Below are 18,553 nucleotides of genomic sequence, written 5' to 3' on the forward strand. Positions count from 1 at the left end.
TTTAATTCTTTATTCTTATATTTATTTTCTGTAAACTGCCCGGAGTCCTTTGGGATTGGGTGGCCTATAAATCTATTAAATCTAATCTAGTAGTGAAAAAACCCAAACACAAAAGAAGCAGAAGAGCAAAACAAAAGAAACAAGAATGCAGCCGCGCGAGCGATCGTGGGTGCACCTCGTTTCACCCACGTAACACCTATCCTCTGCGAGCTGCACTGGCTGCCTGTTGATCTCCGGGTGCGCTTCAAGGTGCTAGTTGTCACCTACAAAGCCCTTCATGGTATTGGACCTGGATACTTGAGAGACCGCCTACTGCCAATTACCTCCACTAGGCCAATAAGATCCCATAGATTAGGCCTCCTCCGAATTCCATCCGCCAGTCAGTGCCGACTGGCGACTACGCGGAGGAGAGCCTTCTCTGTGGCTGCTCCGACCCTCTGGAACGATCTCCCCGTGGAGATTTGTACCCTCACCACCGTAAGGACCTTCCGCGCGGCCCTTAAGATCTGGCAATCCCGTCAGGCCTGGGGATAAGATTTTCATCCGCCCCACCCGAATGCTGAATGAATGTTGTGTTTTATTGTTTTATTTTATTCACATATTATTTCATGTTTTGTCTTGCACTCCTTCCCCACGAATTGTAAGCCGCCCTGAGTCCCCTCCGGGAAAAGGGCGGCCTATAAATGACAATAAAAAATAAATAAAAAATAAAAAAAGATCCGCAAGGAGAAATTTTCACTAGTAGTGAAAAACTCAAAAACAGCAGAAGAGCAAAAAGGGCAAATAAAAACTGAACCCCCAGATCCGCAGGAGAAATCTTTGCTAGTAGTAAAAAAAACAAAAAACAGCAGAAGAGCAAAAAAAGAAAGAAAAAAGAAATTTGTCATCCAAACCGGACCACCAGGTCGCCCCCCCCCCCCAAAAAAGACAATTTTCCAGCGTCCTCCTCTCTTCTTTTCCCCCTTTCCCTTTCTTTTCTGCCCGCGGCCAGATGGAGCTCCGGGCAAGGCGGGAGGGGCTTCGGGGACCCCGGCCCGGCCCTTCATGCATAATGCATCAGCCGGGGGGAAGGGAGGGGAAGGTTTAAAAGGCCGGCGGGGCGAGGCATGGGGCGCATTTGCCGGCCTTCCTCCCTCCCTCCGTCCGTCCCGTCCAGCCAAATCCCGGACCGCCGCGATGTCGCTGCCGCTGTCGGACTTCGAGAAGAGGAAGCAGATCAGCGTGCGGGGCTTGGCCGGCGTGGAGAACGTGACCGACCTGAAGAAGAGCTTCAACCGGCACCTCCACTTCACGCTGGTCAAGGACCGCAACGTCTCCACGCCCCGCGACTACTACTACGCCCTCGCCCACACCGTCCGCGACCACCTGGTCGGGCGATGGATCCGCACCCAGCAGCACTACTACGAGAAGGACCCCAAGGTGCGGATACCCCACTCCTCCTATTCCTCCTCCTCTTCCCCCCTCCTCCTGCCTACCTGGCAGGGCTGTTGTGCGCTTTAGCCACGCGTGGATCGCTCGCGGGCGATCTTGGTTGGGCCGTTAAAGGATCTCGCGTCCCCCCCAAAACTACCATCCCTTATTGGTGCTTGCTGGGATAGGAACCCCCCCCCCACCAGAGTGGGAAGGGATCTTGCAGGTCATCTAGTCCAACCCCCTGCCCAAGCAGGAGACTCTGCCTCTGCCTAGGATCGAACTCACAACTCCCTTCTTTCCTTCCTTTCGGGCTCCCTAAAAACAGCCCTTCTGCACCCCTTGAACCCCGCCGTCCTCCAGTCCCTATCATCCCCACCCAGGCTGAGATGATGGGCTCTGTAGTCCCAGAGGAAAACAGCAAGTCGGTGGCCGTTGTCTACATCGGATTCTTTTTCCCCAGCCAGTTATGGGCAGGCAGGACTCCAAGGGGCTGGCGGGGGGTGGGGAGGCAAGCTGGCAGCCATGGGGGGGCAAGATCAAAGCTGCAGGGGTGCCTATTAATAGCTGTTGATAGCATCGCTTAGGATGGTGGGAAATCACAGCCCCAGTTTGGGATGAGGGACGGGCAGGGGGGGAAAGCCACCAGCAAAGACGCCTTTGCAAACCCGTGTGTGCAAAGCGAAACCCACCTTGTGCTAAGAATAGAATAGAATAGAATAGAATAGAATAAGGAGAATAGAATAGAGTAGAATAGAATAGAATGGAAAAGAATAGAATAAGGAGAATGGAATGGAATGGAAAAGAATAGAATAAGGAGAATAGAATAGAATGGAAAAGATTAGAATAAGGAGAATAGAATAGAATGGAAAAGATTAGAATAAGGAGAATAGAATAAGGAGAATGGAATGGAATGGAAAAGAATAGAATAGAATAAGGAGAATAGAATAAGGAGAATGGAATGGAATGGAAAAGAATAGAATAGAATAAGGAGAATAGAATAAGGAGAATGGAATGGAAAAGAATAGAATAGAATAAGGAGAATAGAATAAGGAGAATGGAATGGAATGGAAAAGAATAGAATAAGGAGAATAGAATAAGAATAGAATAGAAAAGAATAGAATAAGGAGAATAGAATGGAATGGAAAAGAATAGAATAAGGAGAATAGCATTCTTTACTGGCCTTTACTGTGATTGGACACACAAGGGATTTGTCTTTGGTGCAGATGCTCTCAGTGGACATAAGGAGAATAAAATACATTCATCAAGAATCATAAGATGCAACACTTAGTGAGAGTCATAGGTTACTAATAAGCAATCAAATCATACTAGGAAAGAAGTAAAACATTATAAATGTTAAAAATACAAGCAACGTGGCTATAGTCATAAGTGGAAAGAGAGAGGTACTAGGAAGGAAGAGTAGTAGATAATTAGTAGATAATTTGACAGTGTTGTGGGAATTAGTTGTTTAGCAGAGTGATGACATTCAGGGGGAAAACCGTTCCTTGTGTCTAGTTGTTCTGGTGTGCAGAGCCCTATAGTGTCACTTTGAGGGTAGGAGTTGAAACAATCTGTGTCCAAGAGGGTTGCGTTCTATAGATATAGCCCTCTTTTTGACTCCTGCAGTGTGCAGGTCCTCAATGGAAGGCAGGTTGGTAGCCATGGTTTTTTTTTCTGTAGTAGTACCCTGAATGCCAAGCAGAAGCCTGGTTCCAAAGCTGGAGCCGCCCCATCTTTGCCACCCCAAAAACGTTCTTGCAGGAGGGGTCCTTGCCCTGTGAGGGCTGCCCTCTCCCTTCGCGCCCCAGTGCAGAAGCGCCTCGACTCTTTAAATTTAGCCGGCCTGACATTTGGAGTGAACTTTTGCTATTTGATTCCAGCTATGCTTGTTGTGTCAGCAGGAGCCTTCAGGGGATACTGGATACGGCTTGCAAACTTTTACCAAGGGCTGAGTTAGCGCAGCTGGACCGGGTGGCGGGGGGGGGGGGGAGGTCAAGAAGGCGGGGGGGGGAGGCTCCTCTTGACAAATCTCTCTTTTTGGGAGAGGGGGGTATTAGGGCTGCCCTCGCTCCATTCCTGTTTTGCACGATGCATTCAGTTCTTAGCACAAGGGGGTTGTTGCGTTCACACAACCCCCCGTAAACCGAGGGTCTGCCAATGCAACCATTTGCACGATTGCATTGAATACAGGTTGCTCCTGATGTACAAGTTTCGTTTAGTGGCAGCTCCAAGTTACGACAGCACTGAAAAAAAGGGGAATTTTTTTTCACACTGACGATTATTGCAGCATCCCTGCAGTCAGATGGTCAAAATTCGGACACTTGGCAACTGTCTCATATTTATGACGGGGGTTGCATCTCGGGGTTATGTGAATCTGACAAGCCAAATTCACTTGATCCACAAGTTTTAAAATCGCCCCGTTTGGAGACCCCTGGAATAAAGTATTGTCCCAATGAATGAGAACGTAATAAAATTTTGCGGTAGAGAAATCTCTTAGGATTTTCTATCCTGCTGTTTACAGATTAACAGAGTTGGAAAGGACCTTGTAGGTCATCTAGTCCAACCCCCCCTCCACCCAAGCAGGAGACCCTACCTACTGCATTTCTGACAGAGGGCAGTCCAGTCTCTTCTTGAAAGCCTCCAGGGATGAAGCTCCCACAACTTCCAAAGGCAACATCTGTTCCATGGGTTGATTGTTCTCCCTGTCAGGAAATTCCTCCTTATTTCCAGGTTGAATCTCTCCTTGGTCGGTTTCCACCCATTCTTCCTTCTCTGGCCTTCAGGGGCTTTGGAAAATAGCTTGACCCCCTAACTCCTCTCTGGGGCAGCCCTGGTAGCTGACTTCTCCTTTGGTGTTTTGGGGGTCTTTCTCTCCATTTCTTCTCCAAAATATTGATGGGCTTTTGCAAAATTCAGGCTTTTCTCATTCGGATATAAACCTCGATCGTTTGAGTTCTACGGATTTGATGCGAGGAGAGGCGTGTTTTACTTATTAACCGTGTGGATGGGAAATGTAGCATCCATTGGTAAACCACCTCGTGAAATGAGACATTTTGGAGGACTCGAAGTCAGGCCGGATGAACTTCTGCTAACATTTTAAGCCAGACGATGCCAGGTTTTTGGCTCTGGACAGCTTCTCACATCGGGGTTTGTTGATAGCAACGCTGGCAATGCAGCGCTTTAAAAACGACCTACTCCGTGTGCAAAGATTAGGTTCCAAGAAAAGAGAAAAAGGATTTAGGACCCAAACTCTGTTCTGACTGGCTTGAATTTGCAATTCGCATGAGTCCAGACATAAAGGGGGTCATGTATGTTCAGATGTGTTTCGGAAACCCAGTTATTTTCTTAGTGTGTCTATGAAGATTCTCAACTATCAACTTTGCAAAGGACAACTGGACTTCCTTGATTTTTAATTTGAAAACGTTTCTCTTCTCATCCCAGAAGCGCCTTCAGTTCTAACAGACTGGTGGGGAAGGGAAGGGTTTATAGAACATACATCTTCTAGAATATAAATCTCCCCGTTTCCCCACCAGTAATGGGGGAGCATCCATAATGTAGGAATAACAGAGACACAGTGGCTAAGAGGCTGAGCTTGTCGATCAGAAAGGTCAGCAGTTCGGCGGTTTGAATCCCTGTCACTCCCTGCACAACTGCCTGGCTTAGCAACGGTTCCAATTATGGTTGTAAAGTGAGGACTACGTGTAGCCAAGATTCAGGTTGGATGTGTTGTTGTTAGATGCAAAGTCGTGTCCAACCCATCGCAACCCCATGGACCACGTTCCTCCAGGCCTTCCTGTCCTCTACCATCCCTTGAAGTCCATTTAAGCTCAGGCCAACTGCTTCGGTGACTCCATCCAGCCACCTCCTTCTCTGCCATCCCTTCTTCTTCTGCCCTCCATCGTTCCCAGCATGAGGCTCTTCTCCAGGGAGTCCTTCTTCCTTCTCATTAGGTGGAACAAAGTCTTTTGAGATTCCTCTTCAGGATCTGGCCTTCTGAAGAGCATCCAGGGTGGATCTCCTCTAGGACTGACCGGTTGGATGGCCTTGCAGTCCAAGGGACTCAATGCAGGAGTCTTCTCCAGCCCCAGAGTTCAAAGGCCTCCATTCTTTGGCGCTCAGCCTTCCTTGTGGTCCAACCTTCACAGCCATCCATTGCAACTGGGAAAACCGTAGCCTTGGCTGGACACACATTGGTTGGCAGGGTGATTTCTCTGCTTTTTAGGATGCTGCCTAGATTTCAGATTGCAAATTTCCACTTTTTCCTGCAAATCTCCAATTTGCAAATTCATCTCCAGTAGAATTCCAAAAGTTTTCTTCTTCGGAGCGGGTGGGGGAAAGGCTATTTACTGACACCCTCCCCCCTTTTTTTTCCTTCCTTTCTCCTAGCGCATTTATTACCTTTCCTTGGAGTTTTACATGGGACGGACGCTGCAAAACACCATGGTGAACCTGGGCTTGCAAAATGCCTGCGATGAAGCCATTTACCAGGTTTGGGAGCTGCTCTCTTGAACCGACTGGGGAGGGGGGCAGGGAACTGGGGAGGGGGCAGCTTTAGGGAAAGCGATCCCAGAGGGGGGCAAAAAAGTTTGCAAAGATGCCCCTCTCCCTGCATTTTTCACAAAGGAGAATGTTATGAAAGGGAAGAGGAAGTTTGGTCTACTGGTTAAGGCACTAGGTTAGAAAGTGGGAGATAGTGAGTTCTAGTCCCACCCTTAGGCATGAAATCCAGCTAGGTGACTTTGGCCCAATCACCAGGAGGCAGTGAGTTCTAGTCCAACCCTTAGGCATGAAATCCAGCTAGGTGACTTTGGCCCAATTACCAGGAGATAGTGAGTTCTAGTCCAACCCTTAGGCATGAAATCCAGCTAGGTGACTTCGTCCCAATCACCAGGAGGCAGTGAGTTCTAGTCCAACCCTTAGACATGAAATCCAGCTAGGTGACTTCGTCCCAATTACCAGGAGATAGTGAGTTCTAGTCCAACCCTTAGGCATGTAATCCAGCTGGGTGACTTTGGCCCAATCACCAGGAGGCAGTGAGTTCTAGTCCCACCCTTAGGCATGTAATCCAGCTAGGTGACTTTGGCCCAATCACCAGGAGTTGGTGAGTTGTTGTCCTGCCTTAAACCTGAAAGCCGTCTGGGTGATTTTGGGCCAATCACACGCTCTCCGCCCAGCCCACCTCACAAGGTTGTTAAGAGGAGGAAGGAATCTTAGATATGTTGACTTCCTTGAGTTAATTGTGAAAATAATAAAAGGAGGAACACAACCAGCTAACCAATATTTCTGGGGTCCCAAAATTGAAATTATTCTCTTTTCCTCCCTCTTACAGCTGGGCTTGGATATGGAGGAGCTGCAGGAAATTGAAGAGGACGCCGGCTTGGGCAACGGAGGACTGGGGCGACTGGCAGGTGGGCATGAGGGAGGCGAAGGTTGGGACATAACAGCCCCCTTCCTTGGCGGTTCCAAAGTTCCTGCAAAGATCTTGTACGATCTTGCCTTTTGGGGAGCAGAGAAGCCCCGTCTGCCATTGTATTGAATCATTGATCCTCAGCTGATCAAGCGATAAGTTTTGCTGAACACTTCTGCCTTTGAATGAGATTTGCAAAAATGATACCGGTGGGATACAACGGAATTAAAAAAACAACCGGTTCGTTGGGAAAAGACGAACCCAACTTCCCCTGAGTTTAAAATCCTTCCCGTCAGGATTTTTTTTTCCTAGACAAGGGCAACCTCTGCTTGAAAAACCTCACCCCCCCCCCATTAGGATGGGGCATCTGGAAGTCATCTAGTCCACCCCCTAAATTGCATAGCAGTGAAGGCGAACCTTTTTGGCACCAAGCACCCAAACCAGAATGCACGTGTGTATATGCGTGTACCGGAGCGCTGGAAACTCGAAGACCAGCTGGCCAATGCGTGCGTGCCTGTTTTTTGGGCGCTTTTGGCCATTATGGGGGGCATTTCAGGCCATTTTTCGGGCCATTTTGAGCCCCCAAAATGGCCTGAAAATGCCCCCAAAATGGACTGTCTTGGGACTGTTTTCCAGTGCTCCAGTGCCCATGAAATTCAGTGCCAAAAACCAGAAGAGGGCATGCGTGCCCACAGAGAAGGGCTCTGTGCCACCTCTGGTACCCATGCCATAGATTCGCCATCATTGGATCTAGAGTCTGGTTGTTGCCCACAACCCACTTAGGGATGGATCTACGGTATATTCATTAGGCTGAGCTTTCTCAGGCTGTTTTTGTATGCTAGATACATGGTGCGAATTCAGCCCGAGTGTGTTGCACAAGCCCCAGCCTGTGACAGTTAGCGAGAGAGAGGTCTTCAGAATAAAGTGCAATCTCACTTTACTGAGTTGAGTGGAGGCCCTGAGGTGGTCTCACGGTGTTTGCTTGCCGTTAATAGGGAAGAGATCAACCCTGTCTGCCTTCGCAGATTTCCTGTTGGTCTCCTTTCCAACTCCAATCCAGATATTTTAAGGCAACCATTTCAGAGGAAGTTACTAACTCATGCAGGTTTTTCTGGGGACGCTTCTGCCTCCAGTGTGCCACACTCAGCCAGTGGTTTCTGCAATCCCCTGGTTTCAGTCAAACTTGGGACTGGTTCGCACAACCAGCGAACCCTTAATGTGGCTTGTTTCTTTCTATATTTTGTGCATTTACAAACCATAGCATTGGGTGTTCAGTGAAACCAAGCCAACATGCCTTACGTCTAACTCACTTTAAAGCTGTTGTGCCCTGCCAGCGGCCAGAGGAGCTGGCAGCAGAGTCGGACAGTGAGGAGGTTGGGGAGGAACCTGGGCCAGTCCTGGAGTCTGGGGGAGGCTCGGACGAGGGCTCTGCGTCGGAGGCAGAGAGGGGGCCAGGGCTGTCTGACAGTTATCAGCTACCTTCGGAGTCAGACATCAGAGAGGCAGAAGAACAGCTGGAGCCTGTTCCCAGTGTGTGCATGCGTTGAACTGCCAGACGAAGGGAACAGCTAAAGAACAGGGACGTACTTGGGAGTAACGCCACAGGTGGACGGTGAATGGCCCCTCCCAGAGGAAATAAAAGAGGAGCGAAAGGGGAGTGGAGTTTGCAGGAGAGACAATTAGTCCACGTAATTGGTTTGTGATTCTCTGAGGCTCCTTGCCAAGTTCTGCAGATATCAGCCTGGCAGCTCTCCAAGCCAGATAAGGTCTGTGACTGTAAATCCTCCCTTGAAAGACTTGGCTGGATGGGAAAGAGCAGAACTCACAGTCAATTAATACAAGGGGTTTTGTTGGGACCAGGACAGGCTCTTCACGCTCCGAGGAAGCCTCAGTCAGAACAAAATCAGGGGTATCCAGCCTTGGCAACTTTAAGACCTGTGGACTTCAACTCCCAGAATTCCCCACCCAACTTGAAGTCCACAAGTCTTAATGTTGTCAAAGTCGGAGCCTCCTGCTTTCCAATGTACTTTAGTCTTCTTTCCATTCTGCTCACTGGTCCTCATGTGGGTTTCACCGTCGCCCCCCAGCTTGCTTCCTGGACTCCATGGCGACTCTCGGCTTGGCTGCTTACGGCTACGGGATCCGCTACGAGTTCGGCATTTTCAACCAGAAGATCCTAGGAGGCTGGCAGGTGGAGGAAGCCGACGACTGGCTGCGTTACGGCAATCCCTGGGAGAAGGCCCGCCCGGAGTACATGATCCCTGTCCACTTCTACGGACACGTGCAACACGGAGAGGGACAAGTGAAGTGGGCTGACACGCAGGTAAGCGGCTTTTGGTCCTTGCGCAGGTGAGTGTATGTGGACGTCCTCCTAGTGTTTCCTCCCCAAACATCACAGCTTCCCTGGGATACAACCTGGGGCAAAATCAACTTACTTTCACTACTGTTTGCAAATGGAAGCTCTCGCTCGCTCTGCTTGCGCGCACCACCTCCGCGCAGGTGCAGGACCTCCTGTGCATGCGCAGAGCATCAAAAGTGGGACGTGATGCCATCCGGGTAGGTGGGCGGAGCCTCCCGCTGCCGTCGCTACCTATTCACACTGGGTAGAAGTGGCTGAATTCGACCACCCATCGTTTCTCTTATCCGGCATTCTGGTTGCATTCCCACAAGACTTTTCACTTCCATCTCTCGCTGCTGCTGTTTGGAGTTCCTACATGACAGGAAGTCCTCGACTTACAGCTATTCATTTAGTGACCGTTCAAAGTTACGGCGGCACTTTAAAAAGTGACTGTTCTTCACAATTACGTCCGTTGCAGCATCCCCATGGTCACGTTGATCGGAATTGGGACTCTGGTTCGTATTTATGACGGTCGCAGTGTCCCAAGGTCACACGATCCCCTTTTGTGACCTTCTGACAAGCAAAGTCAGTGGCGAAGCCGGATCCACTTAACAACCGTGCGACCAACTTAACAACTGCAGGGATTCACTTAGCGACTGTGGCCCAAAAGGATTGTAAAATGGAACAATCCTTTCTTACCATGTCTTGCTTAGCCACAAAAAAATTTTTGGACTCGATTGTGGTCGTAAGTCGAGGACTACCTGGAAAACCCCCATTGGGATCAGAATTTCCCAGCTCCCAGTTGGTGAGTGAGCTGCGAGTGATTTTTACAGCCTTTTTTGTGGCCGTTGTTAAGTGAACCCATTGTTTGGCAAGCCTTGTTTATTTGTCTGAAACCAGAAATAAATGATGGTTTCCTGGGGGAAAAGAACCCTCATAAATTGTGGTAACATGACCATTTGATGCTGCTGTAAATGGCCATAAATGCGGGTTGGTTGCTGAGCCCTCACCCCTCCAAAGTGCAATTGTGATTGGGGGAGAGGGGGCAATTAGGCCATAAAAACTGAATTTTAAGTAGCTTTTGAGAGGGAGGTTCCATTCTAACTTCAGACGACCACTAAGCCTACCTTAATAGAGTATTACTATATTACCTATGAGAGGGACGTGGTGGCTTAGTAGTTGCTGAGCTTGTCGATCAGAAAGGTCGACGGTTTGTATCCTTAGCGCCGCGTAACGGAGGGAGCTCCCGTGACTTGTCCCAGCTTCTGCCAACCTAGCAGTTCGAAAGCACATAAAAAATGCAAGTAGAAAAATAGGGACCATCTTTGGTGGGAAGGGAACAGCGTTCCGTGGGCCTTCGGTGTTGAGTCATGCCGGCCACATGACCATGGAGACGTCTTCGGGCAGCGCTGGCTCTTGGGCTTTGAAACAGAGATGAGCAGCGTCCCCTAGAGTCGGGAACGGCTAGCGCATATGTGCGAGGAGAACCTTTACCTGTATTAATATTGCTAATATTAAACACTTTAAAATCGCCAAAGGCACTTTGAATTGATTTTGCAAAGGGAACCAGCTTTCTGGTTCAGATCGGTTTAAACGTGATGCCCCCCGAGGAGGTTGAATAATTGCCGGGTTCCTTTTTCCCAATCACTTTAGTGAACTGAATGGATTTCTCCCCCAAGAATTTCGACAAATTAAATTGGGGCCGATCGGCTTAACTGAGCTGATATTCCTAGACCTAAATTGGGCTCAAGAGCCTTGACTTTATTTCTTTGGCGATGCTTCCTGCTCAGGCTTCTCATTCCAAAATTACTTCACCGGGGATAGAGGGAGGGGGAGGGGAGGAAAAAAGGTGGCTGTCATCTAATCAGAAAGGGAAAGTCGGGCGAAAAGGCTTCTTCCTGTAACTTTTATCATTTGTTCTGTGGTCTTCAGAGCAATGCCAGATTTTGCACTGATGGCATAGCAGACTTTTTAAACTTGATCATCTCTCTCTCTCTCTCTCTGTCTTTTTATTTTTCTTTATCACTCTGTCTCTCTCTCTCTCTGTTACTCTCTCTGTGTATCTCTATGTCTTTCTCTCTGCCTGTCTCTCTGTCTCTTTTTTCTCTTTCTCTGTCACTCTGTGTGTGTCTTTCTCTCTCTCTGTGTCACTCTGTCTCTCTGTCTCTCTCTGTGTGTGTCTCTGTCTCTTTTTCTTTCTCTATCACTCTGTGTGTGTGTGTGTGTGTGTCTTTCTCTCTGTGTGTGTGTCACTCTCTCTCTCTCTGTCTCTCTGTATGTTTGTGTGTCTCTCTCTGTCACTCTGTCTCTCTCTGTCTCTCTTTCTCTCTCTCTCTCTGTCACTGTCTCTCTGTCTCTGTCTCTCCCTATCTCTTTCTCTTTCTGTCTCTCTCTCTCTCTGTCTCTCTCTCTCTCTCTGTTTCTATATCTATCTCTATTTATCTATCATTACCTATCTCTGCAGTGGTGGGATTCAAATAATTTAACAACCGGTTCTCTGCCCTAATAATTTCTTCCAACAACCAGTTTTCCAAACTCCTCAGAAACTTAACAACCGCTTCTCCCGAAGGGGTACAAACAGGCCGAATCCCACCACTGTATCTATCTATATCTATCATAGAACAATAGATTATAGATAGAAGCTAGCTACTTAGACAGATAGACAGACAGACAGCTCTATTTTTCTGTCTGTCTAAGTAGCTAGCTAGCTTCTACCTACCTACCTACCTACCTACCTACCTATCTCTATCTATCTATCTATCTATCTATCTATCTATCTATCTATCTATCTATCTATATCTATCTATCTATCTATCTATCTATCTATCTATCTATCTATCTATCTATCTATCTATCTATCTATCTATCTATCTATCATCCATGTGTCTGTCTGTCTGTCTAAATATCATCTCTCTCTCTCTCTCTCCCTCCCTCCCTACCTACCTATCATCTCTCTCCTATCTATCTGTCTGTCTGTCTGTCTACCTACCTACCTACCTACCTATCTATCTATTGTCCATGTGTCTGTCTGTCTATCTATCATCTCTCTCTCCCCCCTCTCTCTCCACCTACCTACCTACCTACCTATCATCTCTCTCCTATCTATCTATCTATCTATCTATCTATCTATCTATCTATCTATCTATCTATCTATCTATCTATCTATCTATCTATCTCATCAAATCTATATCTATCATTCTATTTATCTATATCCATGAGGGTGAACCTATGGCATGCATGCCCAAAGTAGCACACGGAGCCATGTCACCTAGCACGTGAGTCATTGCCCATTCCTCTTCTGGGTTTCTGGCACACATGCGTGTGCAACAATCACTTGGCCTTCATGTAGGCAGTGCCAGAAACTGGAAGAGCCGGTCTTCCATTTTCCAGCGTGAGCAAGTGCGCTGGCCAGCTGATCATCGCCCATGCATGTGCGCCAGTAACCGGAAGATTAGAAACCAGGAGTTCGTTTTGTAATGTGCGCATGCCCCCTGGGCAGCTCCTCTCCCTGGTTGCAGCCTAGAAAAGCGCACATGCTCCCTTTTCAGCATCACTGATCTACATATCTCTCTCTTTCTCTCTCTCTCTCCCTCTCTCCCCCTCTCTCTCTCTCTCCCTCTCTCTCTCTCTCTCCCTCTCTCTCCCTCTCTCTCCCCCTCTCTCTCTCTCCCCCCTCTCTCTCCCTCTCTCTCTCCCTCTCTCTCTCTCTCTCCCTCTCTCTCCCTCTCTCCCTCTGTCTCCCTCCCTCCATCTCTCTCCCTCTCTCTCCCTCTCTCTCTCTCTCTCTAACTATTCAAGGGCAGACCCAGGTAGAGCATATTGCAGTAGTCCATTCAAGAGATGACCACGGCCTTCCAACATTATCATTTTTTTTGAAAATATACTTTTTTATTTTCCATTTTCATAACATATAATCACATGTGTACTATTACATAGCCAATATCCTATTGTATTAAGTAGTAATTACATCAGTTCCTCTTGTCATCAACGCCCAGAAAGATAAAAACTCATTATTAGCTCTTCTGCTCTCCATACACCTCTTTCTTCTACCTCTCTCCTACCTCCTTTCTTCCCTCCATCATCCTTTTCTACTCTTACTTCCCCTTCCTTTCTCCTTCTCCTCTCTCTTCATACCACTCCTCCTTATCCTCCTCATCTTCCCCCCTTCCCCTCTCTCCTATCCTCTCTTCCCATCTTTCTTCTCTCCTCTGTTTCCCACTCTTCCTCTCATTCACTTGGTGTATTTCAGCTTCTGAGCAAACTCCATTCTAACATGATCATTTTAGATTCCATGCATCTTTCTGCAACAGCTGACTGAGCCGAGGTGCAGCCTGGGTCTGACTGGGGACTGATCATGGTTACTTTTTCCCCCTCCCCCTCCCCGCGCAGGTGGTGCTCGCCTTGCCGTACGACACACCCGTGCCTGGGTATCGCAACAACACAGTCAACACCATGCGGTTGTGGTCCGCCAGGGCTCCCAACGAGTTCAACCTGAAGGATTGTAAGTAGCACCGACCTGAGATTGAAACTGATCTCGGGTGACTTATGCCAACAATTGAAGCCCTAAGTTCTGTGGTTAAGCGAAACATTTGTTAATTGAAGCCCATAGACCTTAAAGTTGCCACGGTTGGGAAACTTCGGTTTAAATAGATAAACTCAGAAACATGACCCCGAACCAAACTTTGTTCAGAGGTGGCACTAACACCAAGAAGGCTGTGTTTCTAGTCCTAATGATCTTTTTATTTTAATTTTGAAGCTCCCTATGGTTCATTAAATTATATTAACCTATTCTTTTCTCTCCATTTTAAAAAAAATCTTCCCTTCTTCAGTCAATGTGGGTGGCTACATCCAGGCCGTGCTGGACCGAAATTTGGCAGAAAACATTTCCCGTGTTCTGTATCCCAATGATAATGCAAGTATCTTTTTCTATTATTCCCCCCCCCCCCGAATGTGCCAGGGAATATTTAAATCAGCGGTCACCAACTGGTGATCCACAAGAACGTTTTGGTGGTGCGCAGAAAAAAGATTTGCCTTTTTTATATTGCACTAAATCGGAGGTCCTCAAACTATGGGCCCTGGACTGGATACGTGCAATGAATGATTGTGTTGCTGCAGAGAGTCTCCCCTTTCGGGGTCTTTTTGGGAGGGTCAGAGGGGAGCAGAAATTCCGACTTGGGGTCTGCTTCAACCTCCTGGTGGGGGGCTTTGGGCGAAGGCTGGAGGGAAGCATCGCTGGTGGCGAAGAGCCGGAGGGCCTCATTCCAGTGGGACTGCATCATGGCCTGGAACTGGCTGACCATCTCAGCCCTCTGAGCCTCCAGGCACCAGTACCTGGCCTTGCATTCCCGCAGGCCTTCCCTCTGCTTGGAAAGCCCATGCTCCTAGTCCTCAGTGAGGTGCTTCTGCTGAGCCTCCTTCTCGATCAGATCCAATTTGAACTGAGCTGTTTTGCCACCTCTTTCTCCTGGCGGCTGCTTAGCTCCAGCAACGGCTTCCTGTCGGGGCCCTAAGGAGCCCGGGTGGGCTCAGGAGAGGAGGGGCTGGGAGGGGAGGGGCGAGTAGAGGCCGGCGAGGTGCCCCTCAACGTGAGTGACATCAAGTTGGCCACGCCCACCCAGCCATTCATTAGCCAAATCATATTAGTGGTCTACGAGATTTAAAATTATGAATTTAGTGGTCCCTGAGGTCCGAAAGGTTGGGGAATGTTCTAGTCCATTCCCCTGGCATTTCAGAAGGATGGCTGTCCATTCTCTTCTTAAAAACCTCCAGTGATGGAGCACCCACAACCTCTGGTAGCAAGGTGTTCCACTGGTTAATTGTTCTAACTGTCAGGAAATTTCTCCTTGATTTCGGGTTGCTTCTCTCCTTTATTAGTTTCCATCCATTGTCCCAAAGGTGCTTTTTTTTTTTCCCAAGAGGCAATTGGACTTCCTGGATTTTCTTTGAAGAAGCTTCTTGGACGAGAAGCGAAACCTCTTCAAAGAAGAGCCCGAAAGTCCAGTTGCCTCTTGAAAAAAGCACCTTTGGGACAACCAGGATTGAGACTGTCCATAGATAATCTTTCCCCACCCATTGCTCCTTCTCCTGCCTTCAGGTGCTTTGGAGAATAGGTGCTCCTTAGAAAGCAAGAAGCAGAATCTTGGTCCTTGCAAAACCTCTTTTATTTACACGACTGTGAGTTCCTTTCATTCCCAGCCAGCAAGGCTTGGCAAACAGTCTTTCAAAGGAATGTTTATCCATACGAACCTTATCTCGCTTGGAGAGCTGCCAGATAACTAGTTTCCAACCGCAGGACAAGGCCATCCTTGGCACAGAGTCTCTTATAGTCACAAATAGAACTTTCCACTCTTGACACAATCCAAGGGGTGAATTGTTTCCTGCAAAAGCCCCCTCCCCATTCGCTCCTCTTTTGTCTCCTCTGGGAGGGGCCAATCACCTCCAAGGTGTGGCTTGCCTCCCAAGTCGACCCTGCTTTCTGAGCTGTTCTTGTCTTCTGGCTGCCCTGCGCATGCGCACACTGGGAACAGGCTCCAGCTGTTCTTCTGCCTCACTGCTGTCTAACTCCCTCTCGGCCTCCGACGGAGAGCCCTCGACTGAGCTTTCCTCAGCCCCCAGGACTGGCCCATGTTCCTCCCCAACCTCCGCACTGTCCGATTCTGCTGCCAGCAATAATAGGTTGATGTCTGTCCTTTCTCTCCGCAGTTCTTCGAAGGTAAAGAGCTGCGTCTGAAGCAGGAGTATTTCGTGGTGGCCGCCACGCTTCAAGATATCATCCGCCGGTTCAAATCCTCCAAGTTTGGCAGCCGCGATCCTGTCCGCACCTCCTTTGACGCTTTCCCAGATAAGGTACTCAACAGAGCAGTTTGTGGTGCATCTGCCAATCTTGTGTCCCAGGAGGTTTAGTGGGTGGGAAAGCTCACCGGACGAGCCTGGGGGGGGGGCAGTTTTTCAGGGAACCAGTGGAGACCCCATCTCAGGGGGGTGGTCAGTTTTGATTCAGCTCCCTTTTCAGCTTTAGAGTCCCATTTCTCCTCTCCTCCTTTGTGTTCTGACCGAGGCTTCCCGAGAGCCTGAAGCAAACTCCTGGTCCCGACAAAAACCCCTTTTATTAATTGACAGTGAATTCTGCTCATTCACATCCAGCAAAGTTTTTCAAGGGAGGATTTATAGTCACAGACCTTCTCTGGCTTGGAGAGCTGCCAAGCTGATATCTGCAAAACTTGGCTAGGAGTCTCGGAGAGTCACGAGCCAATTAAGCAAACTAATGGTCTCCTGCAAACTCCACTCCCCTTTTGCTTCTCTTTTATTTCCTCTGGGAGGGGCCATTCACCGTCCACCTGTGATTTTACTCCCAAGTCGACCCCTGTTCTTTAGCACTTCCCTTCTGCACATGCGCACACTGGGAACAGGCCTAGAGGGTTCAAGATGGGTCACACCCAGCTGGATGGAGAGTTGGGGCTGCTTCTTTTGTTCAGAGGGGGATTAGCAGCAGAAGCTTGAGGAATTATTCTGGATTTATTGGGGAATTTGGAGCTCAGCCTTCTCAGCTGTAAAATGGGCCTAAGGACAGCTGAAATGACAATGCCGCTTGGAAGGGACCTTGGGGGTCTTTAAGTTCCCACCATTCCCTCGGTTTTGTTGTGTTTTGACAACTGCAGGTCGCCATTCAACTCAATGACACACACCCTTCGCTGGCCATCCCAGAGCTGATGAGGATTTTGATGGATATTGAGAAGCTGGATTGGGATAAGGTAAGAATCTGTAATTTGACAAAAAAAAAAAAACCTTAGGCATTGATGGAAGGAAGGAAGGAGGGAAGGAAGGAAAAATAGCAATAGCACTTAGACTTATATACCACTTTACAGTGGTTCATAGCCCTCTCTAAGCAATTTACAGAGTCTGCCTCTTGCCCCCAACAATCTGGGTCCTCATTTTACCCACTTTAGGAGAACAGAAGATTTAGTCACCCTTGAGCTGGTGACTAAACTCCTGACTGTGAGCAGAGTTAGGCTGCAATCCTGCATTTTAACAGGAGGGAGGAAGGAAGGGAGGGAGGGAGGGAGGGAGGGAGGGAGGGAGGGAAAAATAGCAATAGCGCTTAGACTTACATACCGCTTCATAGTGCTTTACAGCCCCTCTCTCCATGGTTTATAATCTGGGTCCTCATTTTACCCACCTGTGAAGGACAGAAGGCTGAGTCAACCTTCAGCCTGGTGAGATTCAAAATGTCAAATTGCAGGCAGCTGGCAGTCAGCAGAAGTCACTTGCAGTATTACACTGGGTTTTTTACAATGTTTGCAAACGATGTGCCTCTGAAACAAGCTTTGCTCTCTCTCTCTCCGCATTGCAGGCCTGGGATGTCACGGTGCGCACCTGCGCATACACCAACCACACCGTGCTGCCAGAGGCGCTGGAGCGCTGGCCCGTCCACCTCTTTGAGACCCTCCTGCCGCGTCACTTGGAGATCATCTATGAAATCAACCAGCGTTTCCTCGATGTGAGTACAATCCCACCCTCCCGGAAGGTTCATTGGGGCCGAATGGCTCATATTTTGGGCAGTCAGATAGATCAAGGTAGACTGCTCCTGGATAGGGATATAGGATCAAAATCAGGTGTAAGGGTTAGTTCCACTTTAGAAGGCCTTGCTAAGGCCACACTTGGGAACACTGAGTCCAGTTTTGGTCGCCACGCTATATGAACAAATGTGGAGACTCTGGAAAGAGCGCAGAGAAGAGCAACAAAGAGGATTAGGAGACTGGGGGCTAAAACAGACGATGAACGGTTGCAGGAACTGGGCCTGGCTAGTCTAGTGAAGAGAAGGACCAGGGGAGACATGAGAGCATCTTCCAATATTTGAGGGGCTGCCACAGAAAGGATAAACCTATTCTCCAAAGCACCAGATGATCTCTTGCCCCAACCTTCTGGCCCAAAGCTCCAAAGGGACTTACATACCGCTTCACAGAGCTTTTCAGTCCCCTCTAAGTGGTTTACAGAGTCAGCCCATTGCCCCTAACAATCTGGGTCCTCCTTTTACCCACCTTGGAAGGATGAGTCAATCTTGAGCATGGTCAGACTCGAACTGCTAAGGGCAGTCAGCAGAAGTCGCCTGCAGTACTGCAATCTAACCACTGCCACCATGGCTCTTAAAACATACCAAGAGCGGTTGTGGAATTGGGCATGTCTAGGGGAGATAAGGGACGCGGGGGCTCAGTGGCAAAGATGTTGAGCTTGTCGATCAGGAAGGTAAGCAGTTCAGCGGTTCGAATCCCCAGCGCCCCGTAACGAAGTGAGCTCCCGTGACTTGTCCCAGCTTCTGCCAACCTAGCAGTTCGAAAGCAGGTAAAACATGTGAGTAGAAAAATAGGAACCACCTTTGGTGGGAAGGGAACAGCGTTCCG

At 48.6% G+C, this 18,553-nt stretch overlaps 1 protein-coding gene across 3 annotated transcripts in view; it reads left to right on the forward strand.

Annotated features, from left to right (window-relative positions):
* Positions 1-1,176: 1,176 nt before the first annotated feature.
* PYGM (glycogen phosphorylase, muscle associated) overlaps positions 1,177-18,553 on the forward strand; it is a 32,282-nt gene continuing 14,905 nt past the window's right edge. The window contains exons 1-9 of one of the 3 annotated variants that reach the window (XM_032234109.1): positions 1,177-1,419; positions 5,797-5,898; positions 6,740-6,818; positions 8,905-9,140; positions 13,545-13,656; positions 13,985-14,067; positions 15,858-16,001; positions 16,814-16,906; positions 17,506-17,652. In XM_032234109.1, coding sequence (XP_032090000.1) covers positions 1,177-1,419; positions 5,797-5,898; positions 6,740-6,818; positions 8,905-9,140; positions 13,545-13,656; positions 13,985-14,067; positions 15,858-16,001; positions 16,814-16,906; positions 17,506-17,652 — 1,239 coding nt within the window. The remainder of the gene's footprint in view (positions 1,420-5,796; positions 5,899-6,739; positions 6,819-8,904; positions 9,141-13,544; positions 13,657-13,984; positions 14,068-15,857; positions 16,002-16,813; positions 16,907-17,505; positions 17,653-18,553) is intronic. The other 2 variants (XM_032234110.1, XM_032234111.1) reach the window with 2 other exon arrangements.

Source organism: Thamnophis elegans, chromosome 17 (assembly GCF_009769535.1).
Source record: "Thamnophis elegans isolate rThaEle1 chromosome 17, rThaEle1.pri, whole genome shotgun sequence".
Lineage (NCBI taxonomy): Eukaryota > Metazoa > Chordata > Lepidosauria > Squamata > Colubridae > Thamnophis > Thamnophis elegans.